This window comes from Leptonychotes weddellii, chromosome 5 (genome assembly GCF_054177405.1).
Source record: "Leptonychotes weddellii isolate Sample4059 chromosome 5, ASM5417740v2, whole genome shotgun sequence".
In the NCBI taxonomy this organism is placed as follows: domain Eukaryota; kingdom Metazoa; phylum Chordata; class Mammalia; order Carnivora; family Phocidae; genus Leptonychotes; species Leptonychotes weddellii.
Genome location: NC_138373.1, coordinates 152891350 through 152919223, shown reverse-complemented (window position 1 = coordinate 152919223; position 27874 = coordinate 152891350). Strand labels below are relative to the sequence as shown.

General features: G+C 42.4%; 1 protein-coding gene and 1 long non-coding RNA gene across 3 annotated transcripts in view; both read right to left on the bottom strand.

The window, feature by feature from the left end:
- RBX1 (ring-box 1) overlaps positions 1–7665 on the bottom strand; it is a 14449-nt gene extending 6784 nt beyond the window's left edge. The window contains exons 1-3 of one of the 2 annotated variants that reach the window (XM_006729918.3): positions 7498–7665; positions 5514–5592; positions 138–208 (exon numbers count right to left, since the gene is read on the bottom strand). In XM_006729918.3, coding sequence (XP_006729981.1) covers positions 138–208; positions 5514–5592; positions 7498–7575 — 228 coding nt within the window. In that variant the 5' untranslated portion in view covers positions 7576–7665. The remainder of the gene's footprint in view (positions 1–137; positions 209–5513; positions 5593–7497) is intronic. The other variant, XM_081819119.1, reaches the window with a different exon arrangement.
- Positions 7666–16773: 9108 nt separating this feature from the next.
- On the bottom strand, positions 16774–27874 carry LOC145721389 (uncharacterized). The gene is made up of 3 exons (XR_014145062.1): positions 27793–27874; positions 27434–27621; positions 16774–18782 (listed from the first exon to the last, which is right to left on the bottom strand). It is a non-coding gene; the product is annotated as an uncharacterized LOC145721389 (long non-coding RNA).

The following is a 27874-nucleotide window of genomic DNA, read 5'->3' as shown; positions in this document are numbered from 1 at the left end:
CTTTTTTACTATTTGTATACCTTTTGGGAGAAAGGTGGGCTAGGCATTTTTTTTCCTAGTTATTTTCAAGACTGGCAAAGCAGGAAAAGTGGTAATATGTTTACAAGCCATGCTGATAGGGAAAGATGTTTCCTTACGTTACAGACTCCCCATGCAACAGTGCACTCTTCAGAAGTAGCAGACGCCTGGTTAGCTTGACATTCTATGCCTGTGGGAACAAGAGCAACAAGATCACTGGACCTCCTGAGCAACAACCTTTCAATCTATAGCAGCCCTACCTGCATAGTAACACAAGGACAGGATTTGGGCAAAAGCAGGGGTGAGGGTGGTGCAAACCTGGACAAAATCAAGCGGTTCATTAGTCATAATTGTTTTTTAATGAGTGTAAGAAGGGGTGAAGCATAGAAGGCAGACATGTGACTTAACAGTTTGCTTTGCAACGATTTCCTATCCTTGTTCACAGAGTGATGAAGGAAAAGACACTTTTTAGTTCTGAACATAACCTGACCTGTCCAAATGAAAGTGATTTCTCCTAGTTTGGTCAATGTAGTAAATTCCTAAAGCTACCTTGTAACTCTTACCGTTCTGAGAACTGGCATCTTCTCCCCCTGTTCTTGGCAAATGCTGCCTCTTAGGCCCTTATAACAGGATGGCCTAGTTGGGTAACAAGCTCCAGTCTCTAAAGGGGTCAGGCAGACACATAGGAACCGGGACAGAAGCAAAATAAAAGAGGGGAAAGAGGCCTGCGGCAAACTGTAGCATATGCTGTGTGAAAGCACCAAAACTCAAATGTCTTTAAAACACTGTCAAACAAAGCAAATCTGTTAGGCCAATGGGTTAGAGATTTGGGGCCCAGCACTTGTTGACGCTTACCACCCCTGAGGTGATTCTGTCTGGTGAACAGAGCACATTATGGCAAATACATCCAAATATCAATTTCACAGAAGGAAGGAGAGAGGAATTTAAATAGAATACAAATCTGACTGAGATCAAGAACTGATGAGTAAAGCTCTACTGGGGATAAATATTCAAGGAACAAGAATTAATAATGTCTAATTTGCTTTCTCTGAAGGTGATAACTAAATGGAGTCTCCCATTTGAAGAATAAAAAGTTTCAGGAAAGACTAATAGGAGACAATTACCTCAAACTTCCATAGGTGAGAAACAGTAAAACTGTAAGCAAATAGTGCTGAGACTTGAATGGGTCTATTTGGTCTTGGGGGAAATTATATGCCATAAGGGATTTTTTCCATTCTTCAAAAATATGAAAGGCAAGGAGTCTGAAATCACAGAACTTCCTTTTGCTACCGGATTCACACTACAAAGAGAAGGGTTTTCCTTCTGATAGGAATGGACAGTCTAGGGTCTATGCAGTATATTCAAGGATTTACTGGGGCTGTGACTACACTACCATATTCAAAAGTAGAGAAAATAAAATCTGATGTCCTTCAACTTGGATCCTCTTGATGAGTGCAGTGTATTATGAAATTAGCTAAATAAGAGGCATAATTATTACTAAAATAAATAACAACTATTTCAAGGTACGTTATCATGTTTAAATTTTTCTAGGTCAAAGTATTTTTAAGGGACTCTGTCTTTCTATGCCAAGTGCAAAGTAGGCTCTCGGTACTTGAATAAGCAAACAAAACCACTTCTACAAACAGAGACAACGGGGGCCAAATATATATGCATTCTTTACCTGGTAATTCCTAACAAAGAACAGAAATATATAGGAGGGATAGGATTGCAATCTAGAATGCTACATAAGAAAGGATGTGGCAAGGAAAATTACTAAATACGAGTGTAAAATGTTTTCAAACAGAAAATGTTCTTGAGCTGTTGGTGCAGAGTGAGTACAGGAGTTGAGTCGTTCATTTAAACAGGGAAAGTAACTGTCCACTGTCAACCTACAGCAGCCAAAACAAGCAGCACATAACGGGTTCCTGTCATACCCCTGCAAAGGCAGAAGCTTAGTGCATGTGATACATAAAGCTTGGAGACTTTTAAACTTCAATACAAGAGCATTACCACCAAAGGACTGCTAAGGAAGCAATGGTTTCATCTTGGAAGCAGACAGATTTCACACTTTCAAAACAGGGACAGCCCTGTGGTTTAGGAGGAGGCTAACTTCTCACCGGCAAAGGCTGGGTCTACACCCTTCTGGATGCCCTCTTCCATCTGGAACAAGATTACCTGAAGTAATGGAGAAAACCTAGGAGATTGTTTTTCAGCAACTCTTTAGAACAAAGAAATGGGGCAATATACAATAAATACAAAGCTAGAATAGGGCATGTAGTGTCAATTTTGACTCAAAAGAGGTTGTCTTCAGACCAAGAAAGCTTTATAGAAGAGTCCAACTTGGGCACAGCCATAATCACTCTTATTTATTTAGGGCTATGTATATAATTATTCATTTAATGCCAGGCCAGAATTTATTAGAAAATGGCCATTGCTAAATCAAGATTCTAATTTTCAGCTTTAAAAAAGGTCTTTTTACAAGAATCATAATCCATTTATTTATTTATTTATTTTCAAAAAGATTTTATTTATTTATTTGACAGAGAGATAGCACAAGTAGGCAGAGCGGCAGGCAGAGGGAGAGGGAGAGGGAGAAGCAGACTCCCTCTGAGCAGGGAGCCCGATGCGGGGCTCGATCCCAGGACTCTGGGATCACGACCTGAGTTGAAGGCAGATGCTTAACTGACTGAGCCACCCAGGCGCCCGAATCCATTTATTTTTTTAAAGGAAGGCAAGCCCAGTTGTGGCAACCAGACTTCTCTTTAGTGTCTGTGATAAACAAGAGGGTATGTTTCTTAAGGGTAAAAAGTTGGATCTCAGTCACTGTTTTATCCTGGTGCCTAGCAAAATGTCCACGATGTGCGTATTCATTGAATGAATAAAAGACAAGACTTGAGAACAGACTCTTAATTATAGAGAACAATCTGATGGTTACCAGAGGGGAGGACGGTGAGGGGACGGGTTAAGTAGGTGATGGGGATTGAGTGCACTTGTCATGATGAGCACCGGGTGATGTATGGAAGTGTTAGTCACCATACTGTACACCTGAAACTAATATAACGCTGTCGGTTAACTAACTGGAATTAAAATAAAACCTTAAGAAATAAAAAAAAAAACCTTCTCAATTAAAATTTTAAAAATACATGACTTGAAAATACTTCATAATTTTTTGTTATAAGAGTTCAATATTCTGGGGTGCCTGGCTGGCTCAGTCGGTAGAGCACAGGGCTCTTGATCTCAGGGTTTTGAGTTCAAGCCCCATGTTGGGGCCTACTTAAAAAAAGAAAAAAAGGGGTGCCTGGGTGGCTCAGTCATTAAGCATCTGCCTTCGGCTCAGGTCATGATCCCAGGGTCCTGGGATCGAGCCCCGCATCGGGCTCCCTGCGTGGCAGGAAGCCTGCTTCTCCCTCTCCCGCTCCCCCTGCTTGTGTTCCCTCTCTCACTATGTCTCTCTCTGTCAAATAAATAAATAACATCTTAAAAAAAAAAAAAAGGAGTTCAATATTCTACTACTTCATCTAACATTTAAAATGTATCATAGAGTAGGTAGGTGTCTAACTGAAGACCTACATTGATCCCTTAAGTGTTCAACTCTAAGACAGAGTATTAATGGCCTTTGTCTGTTGTGGTCCTCCCAAGAAGTACATTCTCTTGCATCGAGAGAGACACAAAATGACTTTAAATATAGAAGTGGGGAAGTGGGGGACAGGGTTATTTGGAATCATTAACTATTTACAGAAGAGAGACCCAAGAAAATAAAATTTGTTTTGGGCACAACTCCTTATGAAAATGCACAGCAACAAAATTGGCAAGCATGTAATCAAAGACCCCACCCAAACACATTTAAAACTGTGCATATGTTTTTCTGTGATGGGTTCCTTCTATCTGTATTAAACATCATGGTAGCTGCTGTCTGCTTTGACTGTTGTGTGAAAGGTAAACAGGGTCAAAACTCAAAGAAACCAAGGGCAACAAACTACCAACACATGGTATTTGATTGGTGCTTTCCAAGTTGCAATGATCACAGACTATTCCTCTATTTTGTATTTTTATTATTCATTGAGCAAGTATTTAGTGAGAACCTATTATGTACTGGACACTATGCTAGATGCTGGGAATAGAGCAGTAAATAACATAAACATGATAGAGAACCAACTAAATTAAATACTACAAAGGAAACTACAGGAGGTCTTGGGAATATTTAACAACTGTCACAGCCTGTGTGTATCTAAGTATGGTCAGGGAACACATCTCTGAGCTAGATCAAGGTGAGAGCCAAAGACCAACTATGGCTTAACTCTGCATTGCCTAAAAAAGTCACCACTAGCCTCATATGGCTATTGGGCACTTGAAATGTGCCCAGTCTGAATTGAGATGTGCTGTAAGTGTAAAATACACTCCAAAGACTTAGTACCAAAAAGAGAATGTAGAATATTTCACTTTAAAATATTTACATGTTGAAATGAAATTTTTTTGGATATAGTAGGATAAATAAAATGCAAATCATCTATATCTTTTTATTTTAATGTGGGTACCAGAAAATTTTAAATCACGTATGTACTTGCATTTGTGGCTCATATTTAGATTGGACAGTACTGGGCTAGGCAAAGGTAGTGGAGAGAAGAGGAAGAATATTCCACACCGAGGGAAGAGGATATGTAAGGGCTCTAAAAAAGAGCATGGACACTTCAAGAATGGAAAGAAAGCCAAAGAAACTACCAGAGTGAGTGGGAGAGTGGTGCAAGATGAAGCTGGAGAGGCAGGTGAGTGATTTACAAACTAAGTGCCTGTAAATTCAACTCTAGAAAGCTGAAATTTCTTTACCTCATACCTGATCTCCGTAACAAACCATTTTAGTACCTGGATGAAAAAGTAACCTCAACTGTTCCTGGTTGATCAACATACTTGCCCCTATTACTATAAGGATCCTGAGTCCATCAACAGCTATGATCAAATTCACCATGTGCTGGCTACTATACATGATGGAAGATGTAGGAGATTTAAATGAACTTTCTTTACTGCAATTAGTTGTCTATTTAGATGTTGGCAGTGATGTCCTCTTAACTTTGGGGCTAACATTGCAATTCCTTACTTATTTGGCTTCTTTCTTTATAAATCTTGCCAAGCAAAAACTAGCTTTGGTAGAATATTTTAGCTCAAAGTTTATTTTTTTCCTCTCACTATTTTTGCCTTTGAGTCTGGGTATGAGATGGGAGATATAGAGGAATAATCAACAGTGCCTCTGTGTCCACAACTCATTCTAAATGTGTGCTTGCCATCTTTAGATTGAGTATATTTATTCTGAGAGATGAGTGTGCCTCCAGGATATCATTAAATCTACTCTATTTCAAATATACCAACGGACTAGAGGCAGAAGACACCAAGTGTTCTGACTATGCTTTATATCTCCTTGGGAAGAAGAAATTTGGTCACATCAGGATAGCCACAATCTCTGTAACTTCTCAACTTCCTCCCATTCTCCTCCAGTTACTTACAAAGATCCATAATGTGGTTCCTGCAGATGGCACAGTTATCAACCACAATATCCCAGGCCCAGAGGGCTACTGCATTCCACTGCAAAGAGAAAAACGGGGAACAATGCACTCTCCTTGTAACACAGGCACACACACACTCTAGGATTTCATGCTGCACCTGCAGTTATCACCTCTTTGGCCACAAGAGTTTGGGGATATTACATTACTCTTATTTATTTTATCAGAGGGCAACAGCAGGCTACATGTGTGCTCACCCGTTCTTCCACCAGTTGAGTATACGAACACAGATTAATCATCTTTATTTTCTCCTACAGCTTACAATAATTTAGTCAACCATATCAATGTAAGAAAATCAGGAATAATTTTTAAGTGCCTGTTTTAGGTTTAATAAGCACAAACTTGAATTTCTGTACAGATTCCCCTGAAGAACTCAATTTCTGCACAGATAAATATCTGCTCTTCAAGGCAGCTTTGAAAGAATGAGTGGGGAGGTGAAAGCTAGGAACAGAATGGACTAAGATGATGACTGGATCATAAAATGGGTAATCATGGGATAAGCTGGATAACTAATTACCCAGTGTCAGTACACAGAGCAAGGTCACCACTTAAATCTTACAAGATTATTTCACAACAAACTCTAGAATTCACTAGAATTTTGGTTAGTTATTATTATCAAATAAATTGATGTTCTCAACTTTTACATGCCCAGACTCATATTTAGTTAAGGTAATTCCAATTAAGAGCTCATCTGAAAGCGGCATTTAAGTAATTCAATCTTCTGGCTTCTGCAATTACAAATATTCCCAAACTCCCTTTTCATCCACTAATTTGGTGCCACTTCCAAAACCTTCATCTCTTTCAAACCCAATTCTCAGTGTCTAGTTCAACTTCTTCAGCACTTTTCACCCGACAGCTTCAACTTGAAGGAAAAAAACCCCTATTTCTATTCTTCAATATGGCTGCTGGCTGTTACTGAGCATGCAGTGCCCACAATGAAACACCAAAAAAGCACTAAGAGGGGGAATATTGTCAGTGTTTAGCCAGATGTTCCAAGAATAACATTTTCCCTATCCCAGAGTCTTCATTTTGAACAGATTTATTTGATATTATGTGGGAATCGGCACTTTTCTCCCAAACTGTTGGCAAACCACTGTAAGGCATTTCATGCAAAAAGACACGTTCCACATTTTTGCTTTCCCACTTTCACCAGGTCGTTCGCCACTAGTAGTCAACCCTTCCTAAACGACACAAGGTTTGGGCTCGCGTTTTCTTTTTAACAAATTCCACCATGGTTTTTTTTTTTTTTTTTTTTTTTTTGGACAGAGGGAATCGATTCTGGATATGACCACAGGACTGTGGCGTCTGTGTGACAAACCAACAGACCTCTCAGAAGAGTCAAGAGTTGTTACACTGGAGACACTTCAACTCGGCGGGGACGAGGACTAAGAGAGACGGCTAAGGGAGGCCTTGATTAGGCGAGGACCGGGCTGGGGTCCCTCAATCAGAAGGACCCCGGGCTTCGGGAAGAGGCGGGGCAAGGAAATCACCAGCGGGGCTCCTCAGAGGCCTCCAATGCAGTAGGAACTCAGGTCCCGGCTTTCGCCGCACTGCCCCCATCCTCCACCCACCGCATCGCTCCGACTCCCCCTTCCATCCACCCCACCCACTCCTCCCCACCCCTCCACCACTCCAGTGACAGCTCAGGCGCTTGGCTCTCTCAGCCAAGTCGCAACCCCGCGTATCGCAATAAGCGCCTCCGTGATTGGCCCCTCAGACTCCTAGAGAAACCAATACTGCCATTGGCAGTGGGCCCCAGTCACGCCGATCAACTCTAAGACCCGCCCCCCAGCTTCCTTTCCTGGTACCCGGTCCCAGGAACGCCCTGAAATGAAGCCCTTTCCTCCGCGCCTCGGTCATCCTCGGGCCTGCCAGCCAGATCCGCGTCTCTCTACCTTCCCTGAGGAAGGCGCTGGCGAGACCCAACCTTTTTCACTTCAAAGCGCTTCTTGCCCGCGCCGCTGTTGGTGCCGCTCGGGGTATCCACATCCATCGCTGCCGCCATTTTGGAAACACAAGGTCTGTCGTCCGGCCACTGCGCCTGCGCACCAGCGCACGCCTCGCTCCCCTCCCGCCCCGGCACCTCCTCCCGTACCCCGCCCCTTGCTGGCGCGGGAAGGGCAGGTGGGGGCGGAGCGCGTGGCCACGCCTCTTAAAGGCGCTGGTACAGGTCCCTCCCCCCCCCTTCCGGCCCCCGCGTCGGCTGGGGAAGAGGCGGTGGCCGGGGCGGGGTCGGGCGGGGCCGAGCCGACGTGATCGAGCCGGGTGGAAATGCTCGAAAGACTCCCCCTCGCCTGCTCCCGCGGGAAGCCCCCGTCCACGCTCCTTCAGCTGGGGCGGCGGCTGCTTCCTCCGCCTCGGCCGCGACCTGCCGCCCCGGCCCCGCCCCGCCTCCCCCCGCCGCCGCCGCCGCCGCACAGCTCCAGTGCCGGCGGGTCTAACGCTGCGTTTCGCCAGGGAAGCGGCGAGGGCGGGCACCCCGCCTCCTGCTGCCGAAACCGGAGACCCCACAATTTCGCAGGTCCCGACCCGCTTCTGAGCCAGGCCCGACGTGCAGCCTCCCTGGGAGAGCCGGGTCCGGGCACCGTTCGGGTCCTGATTCCGATTCGGGAAATGCTCAGGATTCGACGGGGAGACGGGAGCTCCCCGAATGTCCTCTCCGGGGCCCAACTGTGTAGGCATTTTCCACTCCTGCCTTAACCTGCCCACCTGAAATAAGCGGAGGAGAATTGGGAGCCGGGGAGATGCCATCTCCAGCCCGCCCGAAATACCAATCCGTGCTAGAATGCCCTTTGGTTAAGGTACACGGCTTCAACTTCACATACTTGAGCACACATTTCCTGTTCCTCAGTTGGTCATCAGACAATGGGGTCCTTTCTCCCTAATTTCCGTCCTCTTTTCGCTCCTTGCTTTGTAGTCACATCTGCAGTCGCTGTACGTCTTAAATTGGTGTGAGGCATTTGGCCATTGATTCTTACTGGTCGTTCCTTCCTAGCCAAAGCATCTGTACTTTGTCACCCTCCCATTTCTAGATCCGGCCCCCCTTGTGAATCTCTAACCTTGCAGAGAAATGACTCGACTAGATCACTCTTGAATCTTGTATTGGCTTATTTGAAATCTCGTATTTTCTCTTAAAAGAAAATTGGAGCGTATTGACTCCACTGCCAAACCGGAAGAACTGCGATTTGTTTCCTTATTTTGGTCATAACCAGGAACAACAAATCCATGAAAACACCACCATAGCTTTAACCAGACTTGGAAAGAGAAAAATTGTGTGAGACCTTAAAACATTATAGGAACCCTACACAGTTTTTCTTAGCCCAAGTTTTGTTAGAGTAATAATTCCATGTTGAGATTTCTATCATCTAATTTATTGTGTTCCCAAATGCCCTCACAGGATATTAAAAACCCATGGTAAATTAAGGTATTAAGGGCATATTTATCCTTCATTAAAGAAATTCATTATGTACAAGGTCCTGTTATAAATAGGAGAGACGTGGTGATGAAGGAGTTAAATTCCTTGTAGGGAAATAATACACAAGCAAATACATTGGGGGAAAAAACACCCTCAGGTATCAATAAATGCTATTAAGAAGACAAAACGAGGGGCACCTGGGTGGCCCAGTTGATTAAGTGTCTGCCTTGGGCTCAGGTCATGATCCTGGGGTCCTGGGATGGAGTCCTGTGTTGGGCCACCTGCTGGGCGGAGAGCCTGCTTCTCCCTCTCCTTCCTGCTCGTGCTGTCTCTCATTATCTCTGTCTCTCTCTCTCAAATAAAACCAAAAAGAAAAAAAAAGACAAAACGAGGTCATGAAATTGAGGGGAGAATTAGGGGATTAGGCAAGGCCTCTATGAGTAGTGACATTGCAGCTGAAGTCCTTCACAAGGGCCTAAAAGATCCTGCATGATCTGTTACCCAGGCATTTAATGTATTTTCTTCCTTTTTAAAAAATGGTATGCATATTTTCTAACAGGTTTTTCATTTACTTATTTATTAGATTTATTTGTGTGTGTGTGTGTGTGTCCTCACCAAGAGGGGAGTTTTTGTTGTTTTGTTTATTGGTAACAATGCAGTGCCTGGTACATTGCAGGGCTCAGTATGTGTTGAATAAATTTGAAGCTTATTGAGCAAGGAGAGTGTGGTAAGAGATATCAGACAGACAGGCAGAGGCCAGATCAGAGCAGGTAGGGATTTGCAGATGTTATGGGAAAGTACTAGAGGGTTTAAATTAGGGGAAGGGACTAACTGACAAAATCTTAAAAGTTTTTAAGCTTTGTGAAGAAGGGATTGTAGGGCTATAAGAGAGGAAGCGGCAACAATTTGCAAGTTGTTTGCTTTATATAGAGCTACAGTAGGGAGATGTATGATCTTAGGGGCAGTTGCATTAAGCTATGAAAACCTCATGTACTGATCTCTCCTTTGGAGATTTGCCTTGCTGTGGTGATTGGCCATGACATTCTGTACCCTAGACTCTACTGCATAAACCTAAGAAAACTTTTCATAGATTTCATACAGATTCCTGTCTGTCTTCACAGTTTCACTATTTACAATGCAACAGTTATAATTTTAATTTAGTTCCATTCCTTTCATCCATCTATTCATTCAACAGTTTCTAAAATATCTACAGAACCTGCTGTCTGTCAACTACACCATGCTAATCTAGATAAAAAGGCATCTGATATTTCAAGTATTTACAAAAGGCCCCTTTCATCGTTGCTCTTATGGTATAGTAGCAGAGAGGCAAGTCAGTTATTGATAATTCCAATGAATTTTAGGAAAGGGGAAGTTTGGGGTACTTTCAAACAGAAAGCAGGTCTGTTGGGGGGGTTGCTGGTAGTGGGGAAGTCTTCTTAGAAGAAATGGTTTGCGATTGAAGGATGAGCCAGACAAAAAGCAGCAGATGCGGGGCGCCTGGGTGGCTCAGTTGGTTAAGCGACTGCCTTCGGCTCAGGTCATGATCCTGGAGTCCCGGGATCGAGTCCCGCATCGGGCTCCCTGCTCGGCAGGGAGCCTGCTTCTCCCTCTGACCCTCCCCCCTCTCTGTCTCTCTCTATCTCAAATAAATAAATAAAATCTTTAAAAAAAAAAAAAAAGCAGCAGATGCAGAGGGATGCTGGTAAATGTTTAAAAACCAGCTCTAAAAAAACAAGACAAGAAAGCCCTGATCTGTAGTGTGAACAGCCAGATTGCAAAATTCCTGAAAATTGCTCTTGTAACCTGATGTAAGCTGGCTCTATCACACACACACTGAGTGATATGGAAGAAGGTGGCATTCCAGGTAGAGGGAACAGTGTGCAGAAGGGACTCAAAGCTGGAAAATGCACAATGCATCCATAAAGACGTCTGGAATGACTGGAGTATAAAGAAAGAATGATATAAATGAGTGCAGTGATTGTGCAAGAGTCAATTGTTGGCATCTCTTCTCATTTCTGTATTTAGCAGTCATGTTGGTAACTTGAAATTGGCCATAATAGTAGTATTTACACCATGGGAATTGGCAAACACTGCATATCAGGGTTTTCCACTCCCCAACTTGTTTATTAAATATTTACCACTGGTAGGGGGCCAGGTCATGCAGAATTGTTCAGTGGACACATGCAAAGGGTTTTGGTCCTTATCCTTAGTGATGGGAAGCCATTGAAGGATTTTAACCAGTGACATACATGGTCAGATGTGCACTTTTAAAAAGTGCTAGAACGTGGCCCTAAAGTAAAGAAATTGGATCCCAAAGATTACAGGTGGGGAATTTTTGAAGTATGTCCATATCCAAGTGGAGATCAAAGGAGCCCAACTAAAAGAACCCTGAACTGACAGTGACAACTGTGGATTAAACAGAAGTTCTTTTTAAAAGGGCTATTTTGAAGATTATGATTCTGACTTTAGAGAAACTGTGGTGATTAGCAGTGGAAGGAATCATGTAAAATTCCTTAAATAAAAATTTACTGACTTTAAATTAAAAAAAGAAAAGTGTTAGGCAGAGCTTCCACTTCTGGGAAGGTGGAGTAGACATACTTTTCCCTATTCTTCTCTCTTACCACTGAAATCCCTGAACAGGATATATTTTAAAAAATAATAAGACTCTGAGAGACAGAAGAGGCAGACCAGTTGGGACATCGGGACCTGAGGAATGACATGGTAGTGAGTTCCGTGGGTTTTCTTTTTAATTCCTATGTCCCGGAGTTGGAGCTGAGGAAGCTGGTAGCCAGGAATGCCATTGAGTACAGACAGAAAAGGAAGAAATAAATAGAAAAGAAAAAACAACAACAACAAAAAAGGCTGCTTACTTTAGCAAACAGAAAACTTTAGACAATATCTGCTCTACTCCAAACAACAGACAAAAAATGTGGCCCCACTTGCATCCATGCCAGTAAAGCTGAATGAGGAGCCTAGTCTGTACAGCTTGCAAGTCTTTAACCAGGTGTCCGAACACCCATGCTAGTGTGGGGCAGGCCAATTAAGGAATTGGAACTCTCATCCCTTCTGGTTGATGAGTTCCCCTAACCCTGCTGTGTAAGAGGGGACCATGACAAGGTCTGGACATTCACTCCAACCCAGCAGTAATGAGGCAACCCTTCCTCTCCCTGCTGGGGTGGTGTTGGAGGAGGCTAGTGGAGAGTGAGGACTTTCACCATCACTCAGCAATAATGAGGATGCCCCCCTACAGTGTCGGTGGAGACCATGTAGGGAGTTGGAACACCTACCCTCCACCCCTTGGTGTTAATGGAAACTAAGTGAGGAACCTGGACTTCTACCTCCACACTCCCCTGCTGCAATGATGTAAAAAAAAAAGTCAATTAAATTAAATGGAAGGTTTAAATAAAATCCAGAGTCTCGGGCGCCTGGGTGGCTCAGTTGGTTAAGCAACTGCCTTCGGCTCAGGTCATGATCCTGGAGTCCCGGGATCGGGTCCCGCATCGGGCTCCCTGCTCAGCGGGGAGCCTGCTTCTCCCTCTGACCCTCCCCCCTCTCATGTGCTCTATGTCTCTCTCATTCTCTCTGTGTCAAATAAATAAATAAAATCTTTAAAAATAAATAAATAAAATAAAATAAAATCCAGAGTCTCATAACATAATATAAAGATGTCTAGTTTCAGTTGAAAAATCACTCAACTTACCAAGAACTGTGAGATCTCGAAAGTGAATGAAAAGACTATCAAATAGATGCCAACACCAAGATGACAGGGTTGTTAGAATTATCTGACAAAGACTTAAAGCCAATAATGATAAACATTTTTCAGCAAGCAGCTGCACACAAGCTTGAAACAGGTGAGAAAATAGACTTAACAACAACAACAAAATAATAAAAATAAAAGAAGACCCAAATAGAAATTTTAGAACAGAGAAATGTAATAACTGAAATAAATATCTCAGTGGATGTGCTCAACAACAGAATGGAAGTGACAGGGGAAAACAATGACTGAACTGGAAGATAGAACAATAGAAATTACCTAATCTAAACAAGAGAGAGAAAATAGTCTGAAAATCCAAACAAAATAAAACCGAAACAAAGAACCACCACCAACAAAAAAAAAGAGAACAAACAGAAAACAAAACATAAAACAGACTTAATCCTAAACATAGCAATAACTACATTAAAAGTAAATGGTCTAAGAATATCAATTAAGAGTCAGAGGTTGGCAGAGTGGATTTAAAAACACGGCCTAGTATATGCTGTCTATGAGAAGCTCACTTCAAATATGATATAGGCAATGTGCAAGTAAAAGGATGCAAAAAGATATGCAAACATTAATCAAAGGAAAGCAGGCTATATTAACATCAGATAAAATAGACTTTGGAGTAAAGAAAATTACCAGAGAGGAGAATATTATATAATGCTAAAAATGTCAATTCTCCAAGAAGACACAGCAATCCCAAATGTATATACACCAAAAATGATCTTCAAAACAAGTGAAGCAAAAGCCGCTAGACCTGAAAATAGAAATAGACAAATCAGAGTTTGAGCTTTCAACACTTCTCTTGCAACAATGGATAGAACTACTAGACAGAAAATCAGCAAGAATATAGAAGAATTTAACATTGTCAACCAACAGGATCTAATCAACATTTTATTTTTAATTTTTATTTTTTTAAAGATTTTATTTATTTATTTGACACAGAGAGAGAGAGAGCATAAGCTGGGGGAGCAGCAGGCAGGCAGAGGGAGAGGGAGAAGCAGGCTCTCTGCTGAGCAAGGAGCCTGATGCAGGACTCGATCCCAGGACCCTGGGATCATGACCTGAGCCAAAGGCAGCCACTTAACCGACTGAGCCACCCAGGCGCCCCTCTAATCCACATTTTAGAAACATTCCATCCAGGGGCACCTGGCTGGCTCACTCGGTGGAACATGTGACTCTTGATCTCAGGGTCATGAGTTCAAGCCTCACATTGGGTGTGAACCTACTTAAAAAAATTTTTTTAAATAAATAAAAACATTCCATCCCATAACAGCAGCATATATATTCTTTTAAAAGTGACATGGAACAAGGGATCTCCCCTCTACGTTCTAGATGGGATGATGCCCATTTGTTTAATAAAGCCAGTTAGAACTTCAAATTAAAAAAAAAAAGTGCCATGGAACATAAACCAAGGTATACCTTACCCTGGGCCATAAAATGGATCTTTAAAATTTTTTAAAAATTTGAAATCCTACAATGTTTTCTCCAACAACAATGAAATCAAACTAGAAGTCAATAACAGAAAGATGATAGGAAAAACAGCTAGAAACTAAACAACACATTTTTTCTTTTTTCTTTTTTCTTTTTAAGATTTTTTATTTATTTATTTGACAGAATGAGAGAGCGAGAGAATATGAGAAGGGGGAGGGTCAGAGGGAGAAGCAGACTCTCACTGAGCAGGGAGCCCGATGTGGGACTCGATTCCGGGACTCCAGGATCATGACCTGAGCCGAAGGCAGTCGCTTAACCGACTGAGCCACCCAGGTGCCCTAAACAACACATTTTTTAAAAAAATTTTATTTATTTATTTATTATTTTAGAGAGAAAGAGCGTGAATGGAAGGAGAAGCAGAGGGGGAGGGACAAGGCAGGGGGAAAAGTATTTCAAGCAGACCCCCCCACCCCAGCACAAGAGCCTGATGCAGGGCTAGATCTCACCACCCTGAGATCATGACCTGAGCCAAAACCAAGAGTCGGTCACTTAACCGACTGAGCCACCCATGTACCCCTAATCAACACACTTCTCAATAATCTATAGGTGAAAGATGAAGTCTTAAGGGAAATAAAAAATAAGGTTGAAATGAATGAAATAAAAACAACATATCAAAGTCTGTGGGACACTACTAAAACAGTGCTAGAAGAGAAATTTTTAGCACTAAATGTACACATTGGATAAGAGGAAAAGAATGATCTAAGTTCCCACTTCAAGAATGTGGAAGAAAAAGAGCAAAATAAACCCAAAGCAAGCAGAATGAAAGAAATAATAAAGATAAGAATAGAAATTGAAAACAGAAAAACAATGAAAATCAATGAAACAAAAATGGATTTTTAAAAAAGATTTTATTTATTTATTTGGGAGAGAGAGAGAGCATCAGCCGGGGGGGGGGGGAGGCAGAGGGGAGAGGCAGACTCCCTGCTGAGCAAGGAGCCAGATATGGGGCTCGATTCCAGGACCCTGGGATCATGACCTGAGCCGAAGGCAGACGCTTAACTGACTGAGCCACCGAGGTGCCCCCAAAAATGGATTCTTAAAAAGATCATTAAAGTTGACATGCTTCCAGCAAGACTGACAAAGACAAAAGGGAGAAGATACAAATTACCAATATCAGGAATGAAACAGGTGATATCACTTCCAACCTTGCATATAAAAGGATCATAGGACAATACCACAGACTCTATACACATAAATTCAACAACTTAGACCACTTCCTCAAGAAACACAAATTACCTCAACTCATTCAATGTGAAATAGATAATTTGAATATCCCTATAACTATTAAGGCAAATGAATTTATAATTTTAAAGCTTCCAAAAGAGAAATCCAGGCTCAGATAGTTTCACTAGAGAATTCTACCAAATGGGTAAAGAATTAAAGCCAATTCTATAGTCTTCTCCAGAAAATAGAAGAACACTTTTCAATTCATTTTATGAAGCCAGTTTTATCCTGATAACAAAACCAGACAAAGACAATATAAAGAAAACTGTGACCAGTATCTCTCATTAATACAGACATAAACATCCTTAACAAAGTATTAGCAAATAGAATCTAGCAATATATAAAAAGAATTATTCACCATGACCAAGTGGGGTTTATTCCAGGGATACAACGCTGGTTCAGTATTTAAAAACCAATCAATGGATTCTGCCATATTAACAGTTTCAAGAAGAAAAATCACACAATCATATCAATAGATACAGGAAAAACATTTGACAAAATTCAACATCTATTCATGTTAAAGACTCTCAGAAAAGTAGGAACAGAGGAGAACTTCCTGAACTTGATAAAAAGCATCTACAAAAAGCCTACAGTCAACATTATACTTAATGGTGAAATACTGAATGCTTTCCCCTTAAAATTGGGAACAAGGCAAGGATGACCTCTCAGCACTCTTACTCAGTATAATACTGGAACTTGTAGCCAGTGCAATAAGGTGAAAAAAAAAAAAAAAAGGAAGTAAAAGGCATACAGATCGGAAACAAAGAAATAAGACCATCCCATTTTTAGATGAGATACAGTTTATTTAGAAAATCTCAAATAATCTTAAAAAAAAAAAAAAAAAAAACCACAACCAAACTCTTAGAACTACTCTGTAAGATCAGCAAGGTCACAGGATACAAGATAAACATACAAAAAGTAATTATTTTGTATCTACTAGCTATAAACATGTGGCCATAGAAATTTAGAATTTTATGCTATTTATAATCATCAAAAAAATTAAATAATTAGGTATAAATCTAACAAAACCTGTATAGGACTTGTATGCTTAAAATGACACAACACTGATGAGAGAAGTTTTAAAAAGGTTTTTTTTTTTTTTTAAAGATTTATTTTATTTATTTGAGAGAGCGAGAATGAGAGAGAGAGAGAGTACATGAGAGCGGGGAGGGTTAGAGGGAGAAGCAGGCTCCTCCCCGAGCAGGGAGCCCGATGCGGGACTCGATCCCGGGACCCCAGGATCATGACCTGAGCCGAAGGCAGTTGCTTAACCAACTGAGCCACCCAGGCGCCCAAAAAGGTTTTTTTTTTTAAGTTTTTTAAATAAAGGGAGAGACATACCATGTTCATGTATTAGAAAATTCAACATAGTCAAGATGTCAATTTTCATCAAATTGTTATACAGTTTAACACAATTCCTGTAAAAATCCTAGCAAGTTTTTTGCAGTTACAGACAAAATTATTCTAAAATTTATATGGAAAGGCAACAGAACTAGAATAGCTAAAACAGTTTTGAAAAGGAAAAGTGAAGGGGCGCTTGGGTGGCTCAGTCATTAAGCGTCTGCCTTCAGTTCAGGTCATGATCCCAGGGTCCTGAGATCAAGCCCCGCATTGGGCTCCCTGCTCAGCTCCCTCTCCCACTCCCCCTGCTTGTGTTCCCCCTCTCACTGTGTCTCTCTATATAAAATAAATAAATAAAATCTTAAAAAAAAAAAAGGAAAAGTGAAGTGAGAGCAATCACTTTTCCTGCTTTTGAGACTTATACAGCTACAGTAATCAAGGCTGTATGGTAGTGGTGGAGAAATAGACATATAGATTAATGGACTGAACAGAGAACCTGGGGAAAGATCCACCCAAATAGGGTGCCTGGGTGGCTCAGTTGGTTAAGCGACTGCCTTCGGCTCAGGTCATGATCCCGGAGTCCTGGGATCGAGTCCCACATCGGGTTCCCGGCTCGGCGGAGAGCCTGCTTCTCCCTCTGACCCTATCCCCTCTCATGCTGTTTCTCTCTCTCAAGTAAATAAATAAATAAAATCTTAAAAAAAAAAAAAAGATCCACCCAAATATGCCCAACTAAATTTTGACAAAAGTGCAAAAGCAATTCAATGGAGGAAAGAGCATTTTCAATAAATAGTGCTGGAGCAAATGGACGTTCATAAACAAACAAAACCTTTGACCTATTCTCACACTTTATACAAAAATTAACTCAACATGTATCATGAACTTAAATGTAAAACATAAAACCATACAACTTTTAGGGACACCAGGGCTCAGTCAGTTGAGCGTCTGACACTGGGTTTTGGCTCATGTCATGATCTCATGGGTCCAGCTCTGAGCTCAGTGGGGAGTCTGCTTGAAGATTCTCTCCCTCTGTATATGCTCTCTTGCTCTTAAATGAATGAATCAATCAATAAATCTAAAAAAAAAAAAAACCACACATACAACTTCTAGAATAAAACATAGGAGAAAATGCTCATGATTTAGGGCCCGAGTTCTTAGATTTGACACCAAAACATGATCCATAAAAGAAAGAGTTGATAAATTGGACTTCATCAGAATTAAAAACTTTTGCTCTGTAAAAGACTGTTAAGAGGATGAAAAGAGGGGCGCCTGGGTGGCTCAGATGGTTAAGCGTCTGCCTTCAGCTCAGGTCATGATCCCAGGGGTCCTGGGATCGAGCCCCGCATTGGACTCCCTGCTTGGCGGGGAACCTGCTTCTCCCTCTCCCTCTACTGTTCCCCCTGCTTGTGCTCTCTCGCTCTCTCTATCAAATAAATAAATAAAATCTTTAAAAAAAAAAGTTCTTAAAAAAAGAGGATGAAAAGACAAGCTACAGAGTGGGAAAAAGTATCTGCAAACTATTAAAACTCAACAATTAAGAACCAAACAATCCAATTAGAAAATAGTCAAAAAACACAAGGAGATATTTCATCAAAAAGGATGTACAGACAGCAAATAAGCACATGAAGAGATATTCAACATCTAGATAATGCATTAGATGAATGCAGATTAAATTCACAATGAGGGCACCCGGGTGGCTCAGTTGGTTAAGCGACTGCCTTCGGCTCAGGTCATGATCCTGGAATCCCTGGATGGAGTCTCACATCTGGCTCCCTGCTCAGCGGGGAGTCTGCTTCTCCCTCTGACCCTCTCTCCTCTCATGCTCTCTCTCAATCTCTCTCTCTCTCAAATAAATAAATAAAATCTTAAAAAAAAAATAAATTCACAATGAGTCAAGGTGCCTGGCTGGCTCAGTCAGTGGAGCATGTGACTCTTGATCTTGGGGTTGTGAGTTCAAGCCCCACGTTGGGTATAGAGGTTACTTTAAAAAAAAAAAAACAAAAAAACCACAATGAGTTATTACAATACACCTATCAGAACGGCTAAAATTAAAAACTGTGACAACACCAAATGCTGGCAAGAATGCAGAGAAACTGGATCACCCATACAGAGCAGGTGGGAATGCAAAATGGTATTGCCGCCCTGGAAAACAGTTTGGCAGTTTAAAATGTACACATGAAACTACCATACAACCCAGTGGTTGCATTCCTGGGCACTTATCCAAGAGAAATGAAGACTGCTGTTCACATAAAATCCATGAACAGGTCTTAGCAGCTTTATTTATATTAGGTCCAAACTGAAAACATGCAGATGTCCTCCAACGGGTGAATGGTTAAATGGTGGTATATCTATACCATTCAGTAATAAAAAGGAACAGACTATCAATATACCCAAGTGGCTGAATTTCCAGATAATTATGCTGAGTGAAAAAAAAACCAATCCCACAAAAGTTACATACTGTACCATTCTATTTATTTAATATTCTTAAAATGACAAAACTATAGAAATGGACAACAGATTAGTGCTTGCCAGGAGTTGAGGAAACGGGGGTGGGAGGGAAGTGGGTGTAGCTATAAAAGGGCAACACAAGGGATCCTTGTGGTGCTGCAAATGTTGGGTATCTGGACCATATCTATGTCAATATCCTGGTTGTGATATTGTACTACAGTTTTGCAAGATGTTAGCATTGGAGAAAACTGAGTTAAGGGTACACAGGATCTCTTTGTGTTATTTCTTACAGCTGCAAGTGGAATTTACAATCATTTCAAAATCATCAGATTGATTAAAAGAAAATGCCAGCACCATTTTAAACTACAGACAGCACTGAACAAGGCAGGTATTATCTCTGCCTTCAAGGAGCTCACGGTCTATCTAATGATGAACTGGGCACAAAGCTGCATTTCTCAAGACATACATGGTGTTCACTGTTTTGGACTTTCCAGCATCCCCTGACCTTGTTTTGATAGAAATGTTGCCTCGTGTTCCCCTTTCTCCTCCCTCATCACCCATTCTGTGTGACTAGGACCAGTTGTATAATTTGTAGTACCCTGTGCAAAATAAAAATGAAGGGGTCTTTGTTAAAAGAAATTATTAAGAATTTCAAGACAGTTGGGGCGCCTGGGTGGCTCAGTCGTTAAGCGTCTGCCTTCGGCTCAGGTCATGATCCCGGGGTCCTGGGATTGAGCCCCGCATCGGGCTCCCTGCTCAGCGGGAAGCCTGCTTCTCCCTCTCCCACTCCCCCTGCTTGTGTTCCCTCTCTCGCTATCTCTCCCTCTGTCAAATAGATAAATAAAATCTTTAAAAAAAAAAAGAAGAATTTCAAGACAGTAACAGCAGAGCTTTAACCCACATGCAGGGAGGGCCCTTCTGAGCTCAGAGTCCTGTGCTACTGCCCAGGTCACACTATGATGATGCTGGCCCTACTTGTGATTCTGGTAGGTGCCAGTCAGCATCTCACCTCTCTTGGCAGGAGATGGTCCTGAATTACCCAAGAGTGGTCATTCATAATATCTCATTGCCCCGTTACTTCTATGAGAACTCTTCCAGGGAAGTCCTATTTAATGAAGGTGGGGGGAAAGCTCTCTTTCTCCCCTGGGATGAATTATTTATTGAACAAATATTTATTTATTTATTTATTTATTTTTATTTTTTAAAGATTTTATTTATTAATTTGACAGAGAGAGACACAGTGAGAGAGGGAACACAAGCAGGGGGATTGGGAGAGGGAGAAACAGGCCTCCCGCGGAGCAGGGAGCCCGATGCGGGGCTTGATCCCAGGACCCTGGGATCATGACCTGAGCCGAAGGCAGACACTCAACGACTGAGCCACCCAGGCGCCCCATTGAACAAGTATTTATTGAGTATCCACCATGTGCCAGGCTCTGTGCTACATGTTGGAGTTACAACGGTAAGCAAACGTGTATAAGCAGTCGTAGCCCTCATGTAGCTTATATTCTACAGGTAGAGGCAGATGTCAGCAATTAATTACAAACTGGGTTAAATGCAAAATAAAAGAATAAGTAAAGATGCTGTGAGCAAAAATAATTGGGGTGGCCAGATATATACAATTCCTATTCTATAGATGAAGAAAGTGAAGGTAAGAAAAGGTTAAGTAAATTGATTTAAGATCAGAGAGCTGGTAAATGACCGATGACAGATTCTAGCCCAGGTGTGTCTGACACCCACTACACCGAGCCCGTCTGGATAATTGAAAACTGAAGTACTTACTTGCACAAGGATGGGAAGTCGCATCATGTAGTAGAGTTGTTAAGGGCTCAGGTTCTGAATCCTAACTAAATTCAAATCCTGACTTGGACAAGTTACTTTAACTTCTGTACATCTTGGTTTTCTCATTTGTAAAATGAAGAGTGTTAAGAATTATTGCTGCAGAGATTAAATGAAATAATGCCCACAGACTGCTCAGGTCAGCACATCACACCCAGTAAATGCTCAGTGTTACGTTTACGAATCATAGTCTCATATCCTCTGGGAGCCTATTTTCCACATCTGTAAAATGAAGAGAATGACGTACCTCATGGGGTCATCCTAAGCATAAATGAGCTATTAATGTGAGTGAAAGTTCTATCCAAATATGGCAGTTTTATTATGAAACTCATGGAGTCTCTTCTCCGACCAGTGGTCCTGACTCCCTTCTCAAATGCAGTTCATCCGTCCTCCCTTGTGCTGCCTCTGTAACTCTATTATGATGTTATACTGCATTATAATGTTTTCCATGCAGTGTCTTGTAGACTAAGGACTCTTTGAGGGCAGGGACCGTGTGTTCCCTCTTCGGTCAAAGCTCAGTGAAGTTGAATGAGTGACGACGAGTATGGGCCCAGCCCCTGGGTGTTTGCCGCGTAGGGCACTGGGCTGGAGTACACCTCACCTGGCAGTTCATGCGTCTGCCCAGTCAGCCCTGAACTGCCCTCACGGATTTCACCCCCAGCAAAATTTCAATCGCAGGCAGGCTTCCTTCTGTTGACTAGCAGTATACATCTGCACTCCCTCTCTCTTTGGACAGTTGTTTGTGTTATTAAAAAAAAAAAAATCTATAGAGTTCTATGTTGACTCTTCCTATGCTGTTCCCTTTCGCACTGAGATGTTTATTTATTTAGCATAATTTTGGTATAAATTATTGCATCTGGTAGTTATGTTGTGCTTATGTGTGTTGCTGTGAGATTCTTGGAGCTAAGATATATCGCAAAGAGAAATGGACACTTCTTCACTGTCTGGAAAAAAGAGGGAGGACTTCAGACCCTCAGTCGACTGCATGTTCTCACTTTCCCTGAGGAGCTGTCTCTTGCATACGGATCTGGGGTTGCCCACATTGGCTCTTGACTTCTGCTCTGTCCTCACCTTTTGCCTAATTCACGCTGGTCAAGGGCTACACGTGGGTAGTCATCTTTGGGGAAATACCAAGAACATCTGCATAGTCTCCTCTCAAGTCCAGAATCGACATTTTAAAATTAAGAATGAATGTGTCATTCAAAGAGTTTGGGGACAGTTTTTATAAGTAATGTATTGGAAAGTCTGGGAGTAGCTGTCTGGGAATGCAGCTAGACTTTTTTATATTAATTCCTATAAAAATAATTCCCCTCTTTGATATAATGTGCAGTTTTCCTGGAGTATAATCTTGACATAAAATAATATCATCCCATAAAAAATTCCAAAGTAAAAAATAAGTGAATTGGGGGTGCCTGGGTGGCTCAGTCGTTAAGCGTCTGCCTTCAGCTCAGGTCATGGTCCTAGGGTCCTGGGATCTAGCCCCATATCAGCTCCCTGCTCAGCGGGAAGCCTGCTTCTCCCTCTCTCACTCCCCCTGCTTGTGTTCCCTCTCTTGCTGTGTCTCTCTCTGTCAAATAAATAAATAAAATCTTTAAAAAAAAAAAAAAGTGAATTGGGAATTGCTTTCTCTTGAGGATTACATATGTCACTAATCCTCTTCATGTATATTTTTATACATAAATAATTGAAATGACTGAGAAGATGCCTTTTTGGCTGTGTATTATCAGAGAGTGTTTGGTTGTCCATAAATGATTTAGGTGAATATGGTCAAATTGGTTGCTGAGGACCTGAATTAGATCTAAGATGGATTCTAAATGGTCTCAGAACAAAAAGGGGGGAAGAGACAGAAGGAACTCAATCAAGAGCTTATTTGTAAGTCACCAAGATGGTGACGTAGGAAGACCCTGAACTCACCTCCTCCAGGAACACACCAAATCTATACCTATTTATAGAGAAATTCCTCCTGAAGAAGAACTGAGGGCTGACTGAACAGCTTCTGCCCAGCAAAATAAAGAGAGATCACACTGAGAAGGGCAAGAGAGATAGACACACAGTAACAAAGGGAACCCCCACCCCCAGCACTGAGAACTGCAGTGGGGAGGGCTAGTACAGAGGGACTAGGAGCAGATTCATCTGCCCTGGGTGGGGTTGGGGGGGGGAGGGCACAGGAAAAAAAACCATGGTTTATTTATTTTTTTATTTTTTTAAAAGATTTTGTTTATTTATTTGACAGAAAGAGACACAGGGAGAGAGGGAACACAAGCAGTGAGTGGGAGAGGAAGAAGCAGGCTCCCCTCGCGGAGCAGGGAACCCAATGCGGGGCTCCATCCCAGGACTCTGGGATCATGACCTGAGCCGAAGGCAGATGCTTAACGACTGAACCACCTAGGCGCCCCTCTAGTTTCTCTTTTAAACCATGGCTTTTGGGGTGCCTGGGTGGCTCAGTCGCTAAGCATCTGCCTTCGGCTCAGGGCATGATCCCAGGGTCCTGGGATCGAGCCCCGCATCGAGCCCCGCATCGAGCCCCACATCGAGCCCCGCATCGGGCTCCCTGCTCAGCGGGGAGCCTGTTTCTCCCTCTCCCACTCCCCCTGCTTGTGTTCCCTCTCTCGCTGTGTCTCTCTCTGTCACTTAAATAAAAAAAATCTTAAAAAAAAAAAAAGAGAAACTAGAATATAAAGGATTCAGCCCTAGAACTGTGCCAAACCCTGGGGAGCTGCTGAAACTCTCCAGGCCGGAGGTGGGGGGTGAGGGGAGCTGGGGAGTGCCATGGTTTACACTCTCCCTGCATCCTGAGACAGGAGCTGGGCTCTGGCTACCACAGCTGGCCTGTGGCCTTAGTGAGCCCAGGACACCCAGAGGCACAGAAAAAAAAAGTCATGGTTTAAAACAGCAACTAGAGGGCTGTCTGGCTGGCTTAGTGGGTAGAGCATGGGGCTCTTGATCTCAGAGTCCTGAGTTCAAGCTCCACCATATTGGGCATGGAGCCTACTTTAAATCAATCAATCAATCAATCAGCAACTAGGATATAAAAGATCCAGCCCAAAAGCCCTACCAACTAGCGGGGGAGCTGCTGGAAGTCTTTCTGGGCCAGAGGGGCTGGCAAGTGCTATGGTTTACATTCTCCTCCACCTTGACATTGTGGATGAGAGCAGGGTCCTGGCACCCTAGCCAGCCTACTGCCTCAGGGAGCCCTGGGCTCCTAGCCCACACCAGCGCCAGACATTCAACCAAGGTGGCCCCAGAGCAGTGCACACCAGGACACCCCTGGTCAGTGCTCACTATAGCTCCAGTCATCTTGCCAAGGTGACAAAGGTGCATAGCACCCTGGAACACTCCAAGCCTGCACCATTTCAGCTCCAGATGACTCGCCTGGGCACTGCTGGAGCAGAGTACCCTGGGACACCCTGGCCCATGCCTGCCTCCATCCCAGCCTCCCTGCTAGGATGCTCGTGCATGGAGTGTCCTGGGACACTCCAGCTTGCACCCACTTCAGCTGCAGCTGTCCTGCCAGTGTGTCCACAGTGCAGAGAGCCCCAGAACAGCCCCAGCCTGTGCCCACTTTAGCTGTAGCTGTCCTGCCAGTGTGCCCTCTGTGCCCAGAGCCCTGGGACTACCAGGGCCCACACCTATGTCAGCTCTGGCCACCCCACCAGGGCAGCCTCAGCACAGAGTGCCCTGAGACCCCCAGCCCACACCAGCCACAGCTCTAGCCAGCCCTTTAAAGTCACCAGGCACTTAAAGTCTAAACAGAGGTGACCCGGCGCCTGGGTGGCTCAGTCAGTTAAGCGTCTGCCTTTGGCTTAGGTCATGATCCCAGGGTCCTGGGATCGAGCCCCACATCGGGCTCCCTGCTCGGCGGGAAGCCTGCTTCTCCCTCTCCCACTCCCCCTGCTTGTGTTCCCTTTCTTGCTGTGTCTCTCTCTGTCTAATAAATAAATAAAATCTTAAAAAAAAAAAAGTAAACAGAGGATGACCCTACACAAGATAATTCCGTTAAGTTTAGGAGAAGTAGGTGTTCCACGTGCTTCATAAAAACAAACACAGAAAGTCAAGCAAAATGAGGAGACAGAGGAATATGCTCCAAATGAAAAAATAAGACAAAACCTCAGAAAAAGAACTAAATGAAATGGAGATAAACAATCTACCTGATAAAGAGTTCAAAGTAAAAGTCATAAAGATGCTCACGAGACTGGAGAGGAGTGGAAGAGCTTAGTGAGAACTTCACGAAGAGATAGAAAATATAAAAAAGAATGCATCAGAGCTGAAGAACACAATAACTGGAATGAAAGACACACTAGAGGGAATTAACAGTAGATCAGAAAATGCAGAGGAATGGATCAGCAACTTGGAAGACAGGGTGATGGAAAGCATCCAAGCTGAAGAACAAAAAGAAAAAAGAATGAAAAGAGATGAGACTAGGTTAAGGGATATCTTGGGCAACATCAGGCAAATAAATACTCACATTATAGGGGTCCCAGAAGGAGAAGGGAGAGAGAAGGGGGCAGAAAACTTATTTGAAGAAATAACCTGGGGTAGGAAATAGACATCCAGGTTCAGGATGCACAGAGAATTCCAACAAAATGAACCCAAGGAGGTCCACATCACAACACATAATTATAATGCCAAAGATGAAAGATAAAAATGCTGATTCCTCACCTAGAACTATGAACTTAAAAGTTCTGAGAGTAGGCATGAAAATCTGCATTAAATAACAAGCCCTCCATGTGAGCTTATGCTTACTAAAGTTTTAAAGAGCTACTTGATATTAGAATGATAGATTTTACAGTCTTTAAGGTTTCTTAATGCCTATACCAATTTTTAATGAAGTGTGTGTGTGTGTGTGTGTGTGTGTGGTGGGGTAGGGAGTGATGGATGGGGTAGGAAGAACACTAAAGTTTGATAGACTTGATAGTTTGGGAATTGATGGTTATGGAAATGAGAATTTTCTTGAGGGTGGTGATCAGATAGGGTGACAGAGAGGAGGTATGTGAACAGGTACTAGTGACAGATGTCTTATTTATGGGTGCCTGATAGCTCTGCTTCACCACATAAGTACCTTTGTGAAATAAACCCTGTTATGGTGATAGTTTTCAAAAACTATCATGAGAGGGGCACCTGGGTGGTACAGTCGGTAAGCATCAGACTCTTGGTCTTGGCTCTGGTCATGATCTCAGGATTCTGGGCCCAGCCCTGTGTTGGGCTCCGCACTCAGCACGGAGTCTGCTTGAGATTCTCTCTCCCTCACCCTTTGCCCCTCCTGATCATGCTCTCTTAAAAAAAAAAAAACTATTATGAAAAATAAGCTAGACCAACATATAATGTAGAATATGTATTTACATTTGACTGGTTCCTAAAAGATAAAAACTGGTATTTTTAGGAGTATGGTATTCTTTTAAAGCCTAAATAGCTTGTGACTCATTATTTTGGATAATTTTTATCACCATCAGTCACTCTCAAACCAATAGATAACTAACTTAACAAGTTGTAACCACCAGGTGAAACAACTTGAATAAACTAGCAGTTTTTCCAATTTCTTAAATTTCTCATTTTCGGTGCACATTAGTCTCAGAACTTCTCTCTTCAGAAAGAGAAATAGACTTTAAATATAGATGATACATAGTGAAGGCTTTCTACTCCATTAAAATTTGCCACCAAGGTTAAGCTTATCTATTAAAGAGAATGTTTGTGAGGGGGAAAAAAAAAGATAACAAACATGTGCATCACCCTCAAAAACTTCTTCATGCCCTTTGGGATTCCCTCCCTCTCATCCCTCTTCACCCTCCACTTGGTTCCAGATGACCACGAAAATCTGCTTTGGTCATTATAGATTAGCTTGCATTTTCCAGGATTTATATAAATAGAATCATACAGTATGTATGTACTCTTGCTTTGGTCTGACTTCTTTCAGGCGGCATAATTACCTTTTTTAAAAAAATTATATATATATATATTTTAAAGATTTTATTTATTTATTTGAGAAAGAGCATGAGTGGGAGAGGGGGGGCAGAGGGATAGGGAGAAGCAGACTCACCACTGAGCAGGGAGCCCGATACGGGGCTTGATCCCAGGACCCTGGGATCATGCCCTGAGCTGAAGGCAGATGCTTAACCGACTGAGCCACCCAGGTGCCCAGGCAGCATAATTATCTTGAGATTTAGCTGTGCTGTGTGTTCATCAATAGCTCATACACTTTTACCACTGAGTTGCATTCCTTCGTATGGCCATATTTTCACATGTTAGTCCATTCACCTGTCTATGGACATTCTGATTGACTGTTTCCAGTTTTGGGCTATTACAAATAAAGCTGCTATGAATATTCCTGAAAGAAGAAAAAAAAAAACTTACTTCGTTTTCAGGATGACCTTTTGCAAGTTAACCTTTATAAGGTGTGTTGCATCAATTAGCAACTTGATGTAAAACAATAAAATGCCAGAAAAGCTGTCAATTATTACAAGTTGAATTTTAGTTAGAATGGTATCAAACTTTGTTATCTTCTGTATCAGGAGATCTTCAGATTTATACTCTGGTCTCCCCTGTTTAAGGAAAAAAAAAAAAGACATGTGGATTTTGTTGGAAGAGGGTTTATACACTGTGTAACTTTATTATTTGTGCACTCATAAAATGACAGAATCCGTTGGCCTTCAGATATGTTCCTCGCCCTTTCCCTGCTCTGTCTCATGTCTTGGGTTGGGGGCAAGGCTCACCTGGAAGTCACTGTCAGCTGGATTGTGGTTCAGCCAGTAGGAGGCAGTGGTGGGAGGTGAGGGGAAGAAGGGGGAAGGGGAG